The 17,604-nt window shown below is 37.2% G+C and overlaps 1 protein-coding gene across 1 annotated transcript in view; it reads left to right on the top strand.

Moving 5' to 3' along the window:
• Positions 1-360: 360 nt before the first annotated feature.
• The window catches only part of CUL3 (cullin 3), a 99,800-nt gene continuing 82,556 nt past the window's right edge, over positions 361-17,604 (top strand). The window contains exon 1 of the mRNA XM_079924516.1: positions 361-572. Within this exon, the coding sequence (XP_079780642.1) occupies positions 507-572 (66 nt within the window). The 5' untranslated portion in view covers positions 361-506. The remainder of the gene's footprint in view (positions 573-17,604) is intronic.

Here is a 17,604-nt window from a genome sequence, read left to right as displayed (position 1 = left end):
CCTCTTCTCGCGAGATCTGAGCGTCCCCCGCAGCGGCCGTCCGCTTCCCCTTCTCGTCCTCCCGCCCCCCTCCTCCCAATCTCTCCACTCTCCGGCTCTCTTCCCTCCCTCCTCCCCCCTCCACCCTCTGGGCCGGATCTCGTCTCGCTGAGGCGGAGGAGGAGAAGGAGGAGGAGGAGGACGTTCGGCCTGCGCAGTGAGATGTTTGTCCGTCGCCGCCGCCGCCGCCATCGCGGAGGAGCGCGATAAAGGGAGCCGAGCCGGGCGTGAGGGGCACCCCGTGGAGCCGCCGCGCCAGCGCAGCCCCCCAGCCAAGCCCGAGACGCCGGAACCCGAGCCGCCGCCGCCACCGCCGCGGCCGCCCAGGGGCCGGCCAGCTCCCCAGCCCAGCCCGTGGGCCGCGCCGCCGCCCCCAGCGTCGCCCCTCGCCTGCCCGCCCGCCTTAAATGTGACACCGGCGCCTCGGAGTGCGACCCGAAGCCGCCGCCGGGGAGGGGACGAGCACCATGTCGAATCTGAGCAAAGGCACGGGCAGCCGGAAGGACACCAAGATGCGGATCCGGGCCTTTCCGGTGAGTCTCTTCTCGGAGCCTGGGACCCCGGGTTGGGGGCCCGGCCAAGAGCCGCACGCGAGGCCCGGGCTGAACTCCCCCAACAGGCCGCAGGCCCGGCCTCCCCTCCCCCACGCCGCCGGCCGCGGGGCGCTAGCCTTCCCGGCAACTGGGCGGCGCGGGGCCCCGGCGCGGCCGCCCTCCCGGGCCGTTCCCCGCGCCCGTCGCCCGAGTCTGGCGCCGCTCCCCCGCCCCGGAGCTGCGCCTCCGGTCGCCCTGCGGGCTGCGGCTGGGGCCCCTTCGCCGGTCCCAGATTCTCCCCACGCTCCTGGGGTGTAGGCCCAACCCCTAGTACTCCGCTCCCGCTCGGTTCCCGGGACTCCCAGCCCTGCAGGTATGGGGACTGTCCAAGTCCTTCTTGTTTGGGGTGTGTGTGTAACTTTTCACGTGGGGTTTCGCTGCGGTTGAAAAAATCACCCAGCCTAAAAGATGGCCAGCCCAACGATGAGGGGGACTGTCCTCTCCCGCTCTTCCCCTGTTCAGGAAGGGCTATGCCATCCACCTGCCCCCCACGCAGTGACAATGGTTCCACGTAATGCTCCATAGTAACATACCAACAACGTTCTGTGTGTTTACAGCATTTTTTATCCACAAGCTTCCAAAGCACTTGACAAACTCTCTTGTGCAGGAATTGCCTTGCCAATCAAAGGGAAATAAGAGAAAACAAATTGGACGGTTGGTTCTCCATTTCTTAGCCATGGAATCCCAAAAGAATGAGTAGTCACCACCCTGAGTTGCTTTACTCTTAGGGACAGCAAACGTAGTCTGTTTAGAAACTTATTCTTTTTTAGCATTACGTTGAGTCATACCCTTGCAGTGTTTAGTATATGGGGTATAACTTTGGATGTCATATCTGATTCAGATAGCCAATGGCAAGCAATTAAAGTGTACTATTGGAACAGAGGAGCTGGACATACTTGCTCATGTCGCTACAGTAACAGGTATATGTCAAGATAGACAAACTAGCAATGGAAAAGAAGATTTTAAAACAGTAAAACTAGAGAAAGAACTTGGGTTTCCTTTCTTAGAATCACAAACACAGTATATCATGCAAGGAGGGAAAAGAGGGTTTGTATTCACTTCATGAAGCATGCTTTTTCTAAAGTGTAGTTTGCACTTTAGAGGGAAGACTTATTAATATAATTGTCCTAGTTGAGTAAGAAAGCGACCCAGAGAACTTGAGGACCTCTCTGAATTCTTAAAATTTAGAAGAAGGAAATACACCTTATGCAGAACTCTGAAGTTGTAATAACAAATATTAATATCAATGTGAAGAGTCTTCAGGGTTTATGTAAATAAATGTAGGATATACTCAGGAGAATTAAATGTTTTGATGCTCATTAAAGGGATTTTATATCTTTGAAGTTTTTTTTCTAAGTAATCATGAGAAAGTACAAAGAAAGTGAGAAATGTTGACAGAAGAGAACTGATGAACTTCATGTGCACGTTTTTCCTTATAATGAAACAATGAACTGGGTTTATGATTTTGTGAGTAATGTTAGTTCTCCTGCTAAACCAGTTCTGAATATTTTTAGCAGAATCTAGAATTACTCAGAATTTTAAATAGTTTAGTACAAGAATTTTTTAAGAAAAAATTAGCTATTCTTAAAGTCTGAGTTCTTCTAATTCAGATTATTACTAAAATGTGGAGTAGTTCACATCTGACATCAGCTTACTTATGTGGATATTCTGATTAACCAGTTGTACCTTTATGTGTAGTCAACTCTTTGATCTCTTGGTTTTGCCTGTTCCTACCTGTTCTTCCATTCCTTCATTCATTCAACAAATATTACTGACGACTGTGTGCCAGGCACTGTCCTAGGGTCTTGGGATATATCGGTATAGCTTGAAAGATGAGTATCCCTCCCTTCTGGATCTTGTATTGTTGGGAGGAAGTGGTGGGAGAGAATTTCATTATTCCTTTAGCTGAAGAGTATAATAGTATGTGACAAGTTACCACATACTACTGAAACTGATTTTTTTTTTAAGCAGCATTATGGTCATGAGCTAGTTTAGACCCTTTCTGTCTAAAACTTGTTGCCCTCAAAGTTTTTCTAAAATCCTTAAATGAAGTTTGTAAGTGGCTAGTGTTTGATATTCAGTACTTAATATCTGCTAATTTTTAAAAGCATTAAGATTTTTTTTTATTTCATAAGTATTAACATCACTCATAAGTAGTTCCTACTGAAAAGAACCATTATATTTTTTAATGTATAACTTTTAAAGTCATAGTTCTTTGAACCTTCATTCAGGATGGATACATACCTCAGTGGTGTGGTATTTCACTGATTAATTTGGTAACTGAGTGCTTCTAGACCTTCAGAATTTTTTTTTTATTCCAGGTTAGCAGTCTTTTACAGAACTATAGTCTCCATGGATTGCTAGTCAGAAGTAGTAAATGCATATTATTCCATAAAGAAAATATTATGTTCATATGTACTCGTGTGTGCATACTTAAAACTGTTGTATTTCACATTACCATTTGAGATAGACAGTTACTCTAAGGGAAATTGCAGTGTAATCGAAAGCCTCAAGTGCTCTTTTCAGAGTGTGTTTTATAAAATTGATGTGTAAAAAGTACAAAAATATGTTTCAGGATTGTTTTGTTTTCATTGCAAAACAGTAAGTGAAGGTACAGGATATTTTGTAAATGTGTAAACCTACTCCAGCTATAGTCCCATCAGTAAAATCAGTTTCTGAGAAATTGGTTCTTTTTAAGGTGGGAAACAATGAAGAGCTTTCTGCACTTATAGATTGGTGATGGAGGAAATATTTATTCCAGTTTGTAAACTTTCCTGCAGTGGACAAAATACATATCATTTCACATCTTTTGGGGTTTTTTGGTACCCAAAGTAACAGCAAGGGCCACAAAACTTTTTTAAGGAAGAAGTCTGTAGTTGGGAAACTTCTGGAAACGATATGGATTTGGACCAAAGAATGCTGCCCCCAGAAGTTCCTGGTCCTCTTTCCTTGCTGTTGCCATGTGTCTCACTCCTGAGCTTTTATTCCACTATGTAGGATTAGTTGCTGTCAGGTGAACCTTTTGTCCTTATCTTTGAAAAGCCATTACTCACCATCTGTACTGTCCACTGTCCACGTGGGCTTGAAAAGCTTGATTGGTTTGGAGGGGATATGGTTGAATGGAAATACTGGTCTCTCCTCTGATTTGCCTTCTTGTCTGAGCCTTCAGAGTTTAGGAGACGTGTTATGAAAGTGATTGTCTTTAGAGTGTGATCTGGAAATGGTTTCAGTTTTTGGTTTATAGAAGCATGCTAAATCATGATAATGAATCTCTGGTTGTAGTGTCCACTCCATAGTTCTAGATGGGCTTCACAGAGCACCACCTGTGTGGCGTGAACAGTTACTGATGTAGAAGTTATTGTTAGATGGAACCCGCAAAATGACTGACATTAGAAAGAGATGAATTTTAAGATCATTTGTGATGTACTTAAATACTTAAGAGGACAAGAATTTAATGACAAATGGGGACAGTTAATGTTTTTTTTTTTTCCTGGCTATAGTGATATTTGCTAGATATGGAGGAACAGCTTTGATCTTCAAAATAGGTTTCTCTTAGGGAAAGTAGTTGTTGCCTAGAACTAGCTGGACTGTACATAGAGAAAGGCTGAATAATAGTTTTGGAAATCACACAGGGCGGGGAATTAACTATAAGTTTGTTTTGCATTCTCTAGTGTTTTGTTACAGAGATGTTATGGAGTAAGATATAACATTCATTAAAGTGTTTCTTTCACTTAGACTGATTTTGTTCTATTTAATGGTTTTAGGACAGTCAGCTGTGTTGTAGCTGTTAGTACCTCTCAGGCTTTAGAAGTTTAAAAATAAAAAGATAAAGTAGTTATCTATAAAAGTGTATATTTTGCGTTATCTCCCTAGAAAGTTCACAGGAGCCAAGAAAATTATTACTGCCAAATTATTAATACTAAAGTTACTGAATTTGAAACAATTATAGTAGTATAGAATATAATGTGAGAATTTGGCCTTTTAAATAATACACTAGTCACAAAGTTCTTTCAAACAAAATAGAGAAAGTGTCATTTGTTTGTACATCATTCATTCATTAAATGTAGCTAAGTAATAATAGCATTTCTCTATTTCAACAAGAATATATAATTAAGACTAGAAAAAGTAGTATGTCTTCCCTTTGTGTTATAAATTGGGAGACCTTAGAGATAATTTTTTGCTGTTATCTTTATTCAAGAGTATCTGGGTGTTAACAGTTTTGTTAGATTTTTATAAAAGTTATTGGACAATTTGTAGTTTTAAATAATGGAACTTTGAAAATAGTTCTTGTTTGTCCATTGTAAAGTCAGCAAAAAAGTAAAAGTGCTACTAGTAAGAAATCACTGAGATAAAACGTGAAGTACATTTAGTGTCTTTCTATTGTGAAAACTATTCAGTAGTAGTCTGTCAAAGCTATGAATTCATTTTAGTAGCTTTTCTAATTAGAAAAGTGATGCATATTCATGATAGAAAATTTAATAAATATCTAAACTTATAAGTAAGGAAATAAATATCACCTGTAACCCTGCCACTTGGAAATAAGCCATATTAACATTTTGATGTGTTTCCTTTTAATCTTTCATAAATGTATAAGCACACAGTAAAACTGAGGTACGACCTTTTCATATGCTGCCTTTTAAAAAATATATAGTATCTCACTGTACATTTATTTCCATGTTAAATATATAGAAAACATGATTTTGGATGACTGGGTAATACTCTCCAGTACCTTGGCTTATACATTTCCCTACTGACAGGTATTTTGATTGATTCCAGTGAATTCGTATTTTCTCTGTTATAAAGAATGCAACTGAGACTATTTAGGCACATAAATATTTGAGCCCATCCATGATTATGGAATTACTGGGCTCGACATAATTGATACATATTACCAAATGGACCTCCAGAAGGGTAGGAGTAATAATAGTACCACTCACCGAATGCTTATCATATGCCATACAATTGTTCTCTGTACTTTGCATGTGTAAACTAATTTCATTTGCACAATAGAATACTACTATTATCATCTTTTTTTACCTAAGAGGCCTTGAGAGCTTAAGTAGTTTGCTTAAGATCACTTTGCTTGTAAGTGGAAGAACTAGGGTTCTTTCTAACCTAGGTAGTCTAGCTCTAAAGTGAATGCTTTAAGAATTAATTACATCTCTCAAGCTTGTATCAGTAATGTCTACCATGTAGCAGTGTCTTAGCTAACATATCTTTAATTTTGTAGGTGAAAAAAATAGTACTTCAATGCTTTATTTTGCATTTCTTTGCCTACTTGTAAGAGTAAAACTATGGATAGTCTAGGGAATTTTCATTTAGTTTTACATTAGAGTATTCAACATATGTTTTAGAAGTATGACTAAAAAGTAAAGAGACTGAGAGCATAATAGTTAAGAGGGTGGGCTCTGGACTGTCAGAGTTTGAATGTCAGCTCCACCTCTTTCTAGTTGTGTTATCTTTAACAAGTTACTTAACACTTCTAGCCTCAGTTTTCTCCTTTGTAAAATTAGAATATTTATAAGACCTATTTTACAGGGCTGTTGTGAGATTAAAAAAAAAAGGTATTAGAACAGGACCTAGCACACAATTAACTATTGTTATACCAACATTTAGCCATGATTATGCCACAGTTTATATATTAAAATTGAATGTTATTTTTGCAAGTAATTTTATTTACTGTACAGTTATTTTAGTGATGCCGCCATTTTTTGGTGCTTACATTTTTAGAACTTACATTTTGAAAAGCTTACAGAATCAATCTGTGAACCACATTAAGAACTCAGTGTCAGGATATAGGTTTGGTACCACTGGAGTGCTTCGAAAGAATGCCACTGGCTCTTGGGTGAGGGGTAGATTCAAAAGAGAAGAGATCCAATAGTGATTATCACATAATCATCGGAATAAGTATGTAATCTTTCTGGGGTAACTTTATTGAAGGAGTAAACACTCATTTGGTGTGTACATTCTAATATGTACATTAAGTGTTTATCTAAAAATACATTTTGTTTTTATTTCCTTCCTTTTTTTCTTCCACCCTCTTTTTTGTTTCACTCATGAACTAGGCTGCGGTCCCTGCCCAAAGCTTATACCAGACACCCTTTTGAACCTGGAAGTACTTAGCATAGTGTTAGACACAGTGTGGGTGGTTAGTGAATGATCGATTAAATGAGAAACTAGTCCTTTAAGACAAACCATAGAAATTCATTACTTAGCTAAATCGATGCAGGTAGTACTCCAAAATGTTTGAACTCTTTTCAGCTGTAAGTGAAGTCTTAATTTGTAGGTCATTAATGATCATGTGGCACTTCCCTTAAAGGTTAGTCAGTCTAATCTCTTGAAACTGTAATGACTTGAAAGTAAAGGTAGTATGTACTGGCAGTAACCTTGGATTGGCATGTCAGAAGACTTCATCTCTGGCCTAGTCTTTTCTGTTTACTAGCTGTACTCTACATTTTTTCCTTCCACCATGACACCTTCCTCCCAGCCTGTTAACTATACATGGTGATCCCTTACTTCCATTGCAGGTTGACTACCCTGTATCATCAGCCTGTTCTGTGAATTCTTTTCATCTGAAATTTACCTTTGCCCTGAGGATACAGGCTTATATTCTTGAATTGAGGTGTCTTTTTTCCTTATAATCCTTGAATCACTGGGCCCAGATGCCATTCATTGCCACATCTGTGATCCTCTTGTGTCTTGGGCCCAAGTGAACTATTTTTTTGAGTGCTTCTTGTGACCATCTCCTAACTTCGTACGTATGCTCCCTCAGTCACTGAAGACTTCAATACCTTATTCACAGACATTCTCTGTAGCTTAAATTGTAACTTTATCCAGTGCATGTGGGCAGTCATTCTTCTGTTCATTCTAAAGTATGTTTATTGTGTGTTCCTACTAGAGGTCTGGCACTAAATATACAGTGATGATCAAACAGATCTGGCCTCTTCTGTATTACAGTGATCTTCACTTTGTCTTGGAGCTCGTCATCCCGCTACTTTAGAAATCTTAAACTTCAATATTACATTGTATCCTAGCTCCTTCATTTATTAGATGTAGGACTTGAGCAAGTCACTTAACTTCTGCCTGTTTTGTTCTCTCTTTTGTAAAAGGGAGAAAACAATATAGTACCTACCTCATAAGATGGTTGTAAGGATAGAGTTAATACATATAAAGCTCTTAGTGTCTGGCACTTAGTAAGCATTATGAATAAATACAGCCTGTTATTATTTCATTATTCTATCCTACTTGCTGCTTATTTCTTTCTCACATTAAATGTGCTCTTGGATTTCAAGAAGACCCCTTGCATTCTCCCAGGCTGTGGCGCCTGTTGCTAGTTGCCCCTTCTTTCCTGCCTCCCAGAGTGAGGCCAGAAATATCAGCAAAAAGCATCTTGAACCATTCTATTCATCTGCCTTCACTGCTCATATTTTTTAGACTATTGTGCACTCCTGGAGAAAATTCCAAGACTGTGGTCTCTAAGCTAGTTGGACTCTCAGTGCCTCTGGGCGATATTTTTGTGTCCCTGGTAAACTCCCTCTCCCCTTTCCTGCATGAGCTATTTCAGACTTTAATCACTGTCCTTAAGCTCTTTATTGAGAGTTCTCTTATCTCTCTTTTTCAGGAAACTTAACTACTAAAGTTATCTTGTGTAAGCTTCTCTTTCAGTTATATTCATTAACCTGTATCTTTACTCATTCTCAGCTCCTTCCCTTGGGTCTCAGAGAAGGAAGGTGTTCCTTTTTCTGTCTTCCCTACCATGGTAACTACCATACCATCTCCCTTCATAGCCAAAATTCTTCAAATAGTCAGTATCTCCTTTATTAGAACATGATTTTCTTTAGAGGAGGCAGCAGGTCTTTTTGTATTGATCTTTGTCAGTGCTGCACAGTAGTAGCCAACAATGTTGAATGAATAAACTGACAAGACTCTGGTTTGTTTTCTCATCTTTAAGATGGGAACTATGGCAATCTTTCTCACAGGTTAATTGTGAGGGTTAAAAGAAATAATGTCAGAAAGTGCTTGCTAATAAACAGTGGCATCATTGAGACAGTTAAAATGATTTTCTAATCATAAAGTTAGTATTTTCAAGTAAAAGTAATATGTTTCATGTAGGACATTTATTTTCAAACTCTTATAGGGTCTCCAGGACCTAGGAGGAGTGGAGTAGGTATCTTCAGAAGTTTCCCTCTCTAGTCATTTAGAGCAGTTTGTACATTGCTCTATGTGTAGAAGATTTCTTTTTAAAAAGTTCTCTAACTATTGCTTTAAAATCACTGTCATTAATCAAGCCTTTTCAAAGTTGAGGAGAGTCCTACTTTCCCAAGTTGGTAACATTAACCAACTGAGAAATTGAGAACTGATCCTGTAGTTGTTGTAACCACTAATCCAGAGCTTTTGCTGCTAGAAGAGCTTTTGCTCTTTATTTTTTTAAGTCAATTTTAAAGTTGAAAATTAAGTAAAATTTCTTAATTTGACTTCATTTATCTAGTGATCATTGAGAAAGGAATGGACCTGAATTTGCTCTTTAAATGAGAAAGGTTACTGCTAAGCAAATGAATAAAGACTTCAAAGGGATATCTTTTACCTACTTTAAGAAAATACAAGATTCCTTAGAGACGGTTTTCTATAAAAGCAAGCCGTCATTGCTAAGAGGAATGCTTTAACGTACTGATTGCAAGTCATCCTTATCTAAAGCAGCTCTTAACTGAGCAACACTTAGCCTCTTCTATTTACCCTGTCCTCTTGAAAGTAATCATGAAAAATTCTTTTTCTCCTTCCCTTTTCAATTTATTTAATCGTATGAGAAGTTGCTTCATAAGATGAGTAACTACAACTTGTTCAGTGTCTACCTTGTATTAGGCTCTTTGAACTATAATTATCTCAAATTCTCAGAACAATCTTTAGATGTTACTTCTGTTTTAAATCTATCCTGGGGCTCAGAGAGACATAGTAAAATATGTGTATTACATATATACCTATGGAAGGGCAGAGCTGGAATTCAGATCCCAGGTGTATCTGTCTCAAAAATTCATGTTCTTTTCATTACACCACACTGCCTTAATTATATTCCATTAAGAATTTGCTAGATTCTGAAATATTTACTTTCATAATAGGAATATATTGGAAAGTTAATTCTAAGCTTGCCGTTTAAATGATTACCCAGGGACAGATCTAGGGCCCCTGAAGCTTATACACTGCAGTACTCTCTTTATAAAAAGGATTCAAAATTAGTTTCCAGATCTTGGAAGGAGCTTTTGCAAGCTTTAAACCTCACTAGATTCAAAGTATATGCACCTCTCATAAGAGAATACATGTTATAAAAACTTTGAATACATGTTATAAAAACTTTGAATCGATGGATGCCTATGTTGTTCAGTAAAATTTTAATATATAAATTGCTTAAGGGGGTCATAGTGTGTATTGAATAAAGCAGTCAAAATCATAACCAATAGGAAGGATATATTAGTTGACGTATTTCTTAGTTAACACTTTCCTTTTTAAGTTAAAGACTGATAGTACACATTTTTAAACTTTTTTCAATTAGAAATTTATCTTGTAAATATATGTTTAGGGCTTCCCTGGTGGCGCAGTGGTTGAGAGTCCGCCTGCCGATGCAGGGGACACGGGTTCATGCTCCGGTCCGGGAAGATCCCACATGCCGCGGAGCCTGCACGTCCAGAGCCAATGGGAGAGGCCACAACAGTGAGAGGCCCGCATAGCGCCAAAAAAATATATATATATGTTTAGAAAAAAGTGATTTTATGTCTTTCAGAATGTATTAAGAAGTAGTAGGTTAAACAATGAAATGAATTTTGAAGTACGAAGATCAGGTAGTTTAGAATAAGCAGATGAGACATGAAAGAAGTGTATTATTTTGATGAACGTTACCATTAGCCAAAAAAACAAGTAATTTATTTGGTCCTATTTGTTTTCATAGTTTAATTTTTAAGAGCCAGAAAGGACTTTAGAGAGAATATGTTCTAATCTTATTTAATACATGGGGAAGTGGAGAACTGGAGAGGGTGATTTTACCCAAAGGATACTTACAGCTTGAATTTATGGAAGAACCATGACTAAAAGCCTTATTTCTGGTTAAAAGCTCTTTTCTCTAGACCAAACTGAAATAAGCGTATAGCCTTAATAATTCAGTGTTAATATTAGCCTGTTAATTATAAATTGATTTTGTAATATCAGACACTCAGGTGATTTGAGTTGACATGGTGTAATGGAAGGGTCCTTAGCTCAGGACACATGGATTCCTTCATTGCTCTAACTAGCTGAGTGATCGTGGATAAGCTACTTAGCTTCAGTTTCTTCATTTGTAAAATGAAGAGATTTTAATTTGGGGTTGTCTTAGGCTTATTTCCACTCTTAAAATTTCAGTCTAGAAAGCGAATGCTGGTGTGTTCTCCTTTGCTCTAAAACATTTTGTGATGTTGCAAATGTCACCTATCTTTTCAGCCTTAGAATAAGAATGGTATATTTCAGTGGTGATGATTAAATGCTAATATGAAGCAGTGGAAAAGTTAGCTATGTTCTTACATACTTCTTTTTGTGTAAGTTGGTAGTTTTAGAGAAATTTTGAGATTTGATATCAGATTTTTGTAATAATTTTATGTTATAGGCCTTTTGTTGTCATATCACATTTAGTTTATGGTTAGGTTCATTCAAAGACAGAGCTAACTGTGGCAGTTTGTATTGTTTTACATGTTTTTTTTCTCTTTGGAGTGTGTGTAGCTGATTCTGGTATAAACTACTTTGTTATTGTCCAACAGTTTTATACATCTTTACACTTTATCATAGTTTTAGAAAAACTGGGTTTATCCATTTCAAAAAAAAACATAGCGATGTAAGCTAAAGAGAACAAAGTATTGTCATTTTTTATTAAAATTCATAGTTTTAGATTGTAGGATAGAAATATGGGACTCAAACATGCACTTAGATATGAAGTATTTTTTGTCTGTAGCATTACTACTACTACTTTGAGATTCCATCCAGAAATATATGATTCTTGCTTTTCTATTATTTTTGTTTTCCAGATGAATGTTTAAGAGCTAGTTTATACACGAGCCCTTACTATTATTGAGATTTAATAGTATATTGAGAAATACAGCAAATGTTTTTATAATTTTAAAGTGTTGATCTTACAGATGTAATAACTAATCTTCTTAATAGGGAGAGTCTCTATGTTTGAAGAGTTCTAGTCAAGATGAATATTGTATTCTCTGGATAAAACGTGTTTCAGGGTGTCAATAACATCTCTTTATATCAGCGAAAATAGCACCAATAGGAGAGTGACAAACTTCTTGACTCAGGGAGAATACTTATGATTGCATATTATTTTTTGTGGTCATCATCAGACTATGAAATGTTACATATACATTTTTTCACATATGCAAAGATCATTCACAGAGATATCGTTGAAAGAATATTGTTAGTACTCTTAAGTCACTTGTGACTTAACTGAACTTTAACAGGCTAATGTGAAAGCTTGAACTTAGTCTTTGAAAGAAATGTTCCAAATTTTTAAATTGATTTTTGAACAGCCTACTCATGTTGAGAACTGAAATGCAGATTATAATAATTGAACTGTCTGTTGATGATTTAAGTGTCTCATTGTAAATGTTACTGTTCTGTAATTTAGTGATATTAGAGGCCAGTTGAGTGTAGCTCAGCCTTAATTTGTGATTTCATAGCATTTTCCCGGACTTCTGTGCTTTTCTAATTGATAATTGTCATTATCAGTCGTTACTTTCGGCAGCACAATTCCAGCACAGAAGGCTGTATGTTTCTTCCTTGTAGTAAAGAAAAAGAAATTTATTGAGCAAGTGATGTGTGTCGGATGCTTTCACAAACTTTCTTAATTGCCATACAATACACCATTTTCTCCCATTTCTCTTGTTACAAGCAGATGAGGAAAGTGAAGTTTGGAAGGTTAAATAACTTGCCCAAAATCTGAATGTGTCCCACTGGGCTGTTTCCTCAAAGCTTGGATCTTTGGCTATCTTTTGATGGTTGAGGATGTTTAAAAATTAACTGATGAATAAATGGGATTATTGGAGATGTCATAAGTCATTGTGTAGCCATTGGTCATCAAGTAGGTTCATCATCATTACTAACTCTAACGGGACTGCATTCAAATCAACTAAGAATCATAACATGTATTAAAAAGGATACAATAAAATAAGGGAACAGAGACTTGATATTAGTCTAAGGTGCTTATAATCTGGGAGGGAACTTCCTTACAAAATTTATGGCTTAGTTGTATTTATCTAGAATATTGCCATTCCTCAGATATTTGTACCAAAGCAGCTGTTTTGAGGCTGAAGCTCAAAATTAAGATCAAGCATTTTTCCTTGTTTATTTTTTTTCTAGCTGTGTCATTCTGAATTGCCTGGAATTTCAAATTCTCACCCTTTTCCCCCACCCACCCTGTTCTAAATTTCTTGTAGAAAATTATTCACAGGGGACTAAAGACTTTTTGTCCTTTGTATGTAGTGGATGTGAAGAGTACAGTTCTCTTCCTTTTAGTTTTAATTGGCTAATGCTGTAGTTCTCCAGCTCTCAGTAATTACAGAACCTTCAAGATGTGTAAGTGTATAATAGACTGACATCCTTTTAAATGCAGCATTTTGAAGGTTTATGTTTTTATATCTTTTAAGTAATGTAGATGAAAAACCAGAGATGTTTGTGAAAGAAAATAAAGATTGTTAGTGTTATTTTTGTTATTGATACTTACTAGTGAGGGGATTATAATCCTGGATTGGGGACAGGGAAGTGGGCAGAAGTCACTTTTAAAAAATAAAGTCTTGTTTGGTTTCTAAGAGGTCTCACTAAACCATGGACATTTAAGAATACTCAATTATATCTTTCCTTTGAAAAAGAGCTTTTGTTTCTTTTCTTGCTAAATGAATTTACTTTGCTGAACACTTTGTAACTTGAGCTTGTTGGGGAAAGATGCAGTATATATCTAAAATAAGCAGACATTAAATGTTTGTGTATATACGTATGTGTGCATTTTATCAGTTTATTGTTTTGCTGAAGCATTGTTACCAGATCCCTTCCTGAGTGTATTTGTAGTTATTGCAACCTGAGTAAGTCAGTTTCATCAATGGGATTAAAATCCTGCTCAAATACTTTGGAATATTACTTTAAAGTGTTAGGGCTTTTAAATGACTCTGAGTGAAGTCTAGAGTGATGTTTTTAATGGTTAACATTGATGACTTAGAGTTTATCATCTAGTCCTTTTAACTTTCATTGACAGTTAATGTTGTATTCTCTATCAAGGATAGGTGAGAAATTCACCCATCAATTAATCAGTAATGTAATTATTTTGCCACTGCTCATTTGATGCCAGGACCAAAGCGGGTATGTAGCAATATGTACTTGAAGCCTGTTTCCTTGGGTGTATTGTTTTTGGACTTATTTGATTTGGGGAAAGACTGTAACTTGTAGATCTCCTCCTGAATAGCCTTTTTTTAATCCACTATTTTCCTCCTAGTTAACATTTATTAATAAAGTTAATGATTAAGCAGCCTTTTGAAGCATTTAGTTAGGTGAATGTGAAAATACTACTTGATATATGAAATTTGAGAGTCTTTTGCTTGTACATTATTGTACTTTATTTCTGTTTGGAAAATATATTATTTTAAAATTACATTAATCGTTACATAAACATGTTAAATTATTTTTCAGTATCATTGTGCTTAGTAATTCAAATGTTCATGTTTTCAAAATTACATTGGTATAACATAGGTAAAACAACATTCCCCAGACATTTGTTTATGGCCTTCTAAGTAACATTGAAGAAAAATGCACAATCCCTCAACTATCTCATAGTCTAATGGAGGAAAAAGATTCACCAACAGATAATTATGCAGCAGTATGGTAGGGTAGTGATAGATATAACCCGAGTATTATGAAAGAGCTGAGAAAGAGTTGTTAACTTTGCTTGAGGAGGTCAGGGAAGGATTTTTGGAGGATGTGACACCTGAGCTGTGTTCAGAAGCTATGTAAAGAATCAAAGAGGCAGAAGAGGGGTGTATAAAGAAGACATGAGAGGGTGGTGTGTGGAGGGGAGGTGTGACAGTGGACAGGAATAACCACTGGTTTAATGTTTCCAGGAAGTGAATGTAAGATAGGTAGTAGTTAGTGAAAGATGAAGTTAGAGAAGTAGGCATAGACTGACTAGATCATGAAGTGTTATGTTCCCTTTTAAAGCACACACCCCCCCCCCAGTTGCTAATGAGAGGTGGGTTTTGAACAGGGGTGTGATGCTGATGTGGTTATTTTAATGATTTTGAGGAAGATGGATTCCAAGAGGTTATTAGAGTTCATGGTGGCTGGAAGGCTGTTGCAGTAATCTAGATGAAAGTTTTAGGGCAACAGTATTCAGGATGAAAGATTGGGAGCATATTTGAGAAATCTCTTGGGCCTGATGTTGGTAGCACTTGATGATTGGATGAGAAAGGGATGAGAGAGAGGAAAGAAGAAAAGTTAAGGCTTACGCTTCTAGCTTGTATAACTAGGTGGTTTGTGTTGCCGCTACTGAATTAGAGAATACAGAAAGAAGATTTGGGTGTGTTTGGAGAGTGAGTTTACCAGAAATTTTGGACATGATAAGTTTGATATGTGTCTGGAAAATTTGGTTGGGCATATCCAGCAGGTGGTTGAATACAGTAGTTAAGGCTTTGGGGGAACTTCTGGGCTGGCAATATAGATTTGGGAGCAATTAACATGTAAGCCAGTAATTTATCTTCTTTGAGATGAGGACCAAACTTCTTGGGAAATCTGATAAGAGCTAGTGACCCACCATCCAGAAAAGAAGTGCACACACATTATATTTGCAAAATTTTATATGCAGTTTTAGGAGGCTCCAGAATCCCTTGCCAATCTAGAGCCTTGTAAATTTTAGAACCCTAGAAGTATATATATATAGTAGTTGTAACTATGATAATGAATGGAAGTGCAGCCAGTGTAGAGTGAAAAGAAGAACCAAGGACAGAGCTCTGGGGATTAAAATGATTTAAATGACACTGGAAGAATAGGAGATATGAAGTAGGGGAATATTGTTTCTGAAAGAAGGCTACATTTTACTGACTTTCATTTAGCATAGTTGTCCTCTTAAGGTACTTTTGTTTTAGCTGTTTATTTGCTAAGCCTAAAAACTATTTTTTTTCCTGACATTTGATGCCCATAGATGAGAGTTCAAGAGATTCTGTCAGTTATTCAGCATGTGAGGGATTATACCGTAGCCCTCGGTATCCATGGGGGATTGGTTATAGGACCTCTTCAGATACCAAAATCTGAGGATGCTCAAGTCCCTTACATAAAATGGCATAGTACAGTCAACCCTGTATCTGCGAGTTCCGTGGATATGGAAGGCTGACTGTACTGTGCCCTAGGCTGGGCTGAATTCTACTGACATTTGCATTTAATCCTCTTGATAGTCTTTTTGAGATAGGTATTGTTATTAAACCTACTTTTTTACAAGTGAGGAAATAAAGGTTTAGAAGAATTAAGTAATTTGCCCAAGGTTGCGTGGCTTATGAATTTAGCAGAGCCATGACGCAAATCCAGGCCTGTCAGACAGCAAAATCTATACTCTCTACTAATACACTGTACTGTGTTTACCAAGATAATCAGTGATTATACTGTAATATTACTTTACCCTATTAGCACAGTGGGATGGGAGGTGAGTTCAGTGGTTTGTACTGGATTTGAGAATATGAATTCCGATTCCAGCTCTGTGATTTTGGGTAAGTCATTTAATCTCGGTCTATTTTGTTCTCCTTTGTTTGAACATTTTTATACCTGAGCAATCACCAGAAGAAACATTTTTGCTCTCTGTCTTCATTTCTATCTATGAAGCACAAATACTGAGGAAAATACTACATACCATCTTGAATTTCAAAATAATGCTTGATTTATATATGTGAGAAATGATTCTTTTATTACAATGTAAGAGTATTTGTACAATATTTGAAGCCTCTTAGTTTATATCTTTAAAATACTTTAGTTTCTAATAGAAAATTTAGTAATTCATGCTGAGTAGAGACGTTTTTGTATGTTTTCTAGCTTTCATGGGATCTTATGTTACAGAGCCTGAAAAGATCATTTGAAGTTTTTGCTCAACTATTAGCAGTATAGTTATCTCTGGAGTTTTTAGTCCGCATTAACTTTACTCTTTTTTGAAATTGGTTTGAACGTTCTGCTTTATATGTTCGTTGTTTAACCGCAGGGATGGTGTCTTAGCCTGCTTTATTGTAACCTCTACATATGCTGTCAGCAAACTAAAACCACGTTGCACATACATGGAGTATTTGAGGCCATCATTATCACGTTGTCTTGTGGGCTTTATTTGTGAAAAGTTGCAAATAGCAACATCTATTTATATTTTATATGGATGGCATCCTCTGTATGAGAATATCTGATAAAAATAGGTAGTAGTTTAGATGTAAGGGTAAATTCTCTTAAGGCCATTTCAGAGAAGTCTCTGATAGACCTGGATTTGAATAATATTTGAGTAACAGGAAAGAATTTGTTTTCTAAAGAGTTCCTTTTTAAGCTCTCCAGAAAAGATCAGAATAATAAGACTCAGTTTGAGTCATCTGCTTAAGAATCCTCTTGATTGGGAGTTGAGCTTGTTTGACTGAATGAACTGTTTTGCCTACCTACTTCTTCCTCTTTCACATTCATACTCATTGTACAGGACTTGGAGAGGATTCTTTTTTTTTAACCACTTTATTGAGGTAAGCTGTACATATTTAATGTATGCAACTTGATGAGTTTGGAGGTAAGTATTCATTTGTGAAGCCATCACAATCTATGCAATAAACATATCCATCACCTCCAAAACTTTCTAGCTTGAGAGGATTTTTTTAGCTCGGTATCTTTTATCCATTTCAGGTCAGAAGTGTACATGAATCTGATAAGTAGTTGATGCAGTGTTTCCCTGGTTGTGAACGTGGAA

The sequence above is a fragment of the Stenella coeruleoalba genome, assembly GCF_951394435.1.
Source record: "Stenella coeruleoalba genome assembly, chromosome: 6".
Classification (NCBI taxonomy): domain Eukaryota; kingdom Metazoa; phylum Chordata; class Mammalia; order Artiodactyla; family Delphinidae; genus Stenella; species Stenella coeruleoalba.
This window is presented reverse-complemented; position numbering and strand designations above follow the sequence as displayed.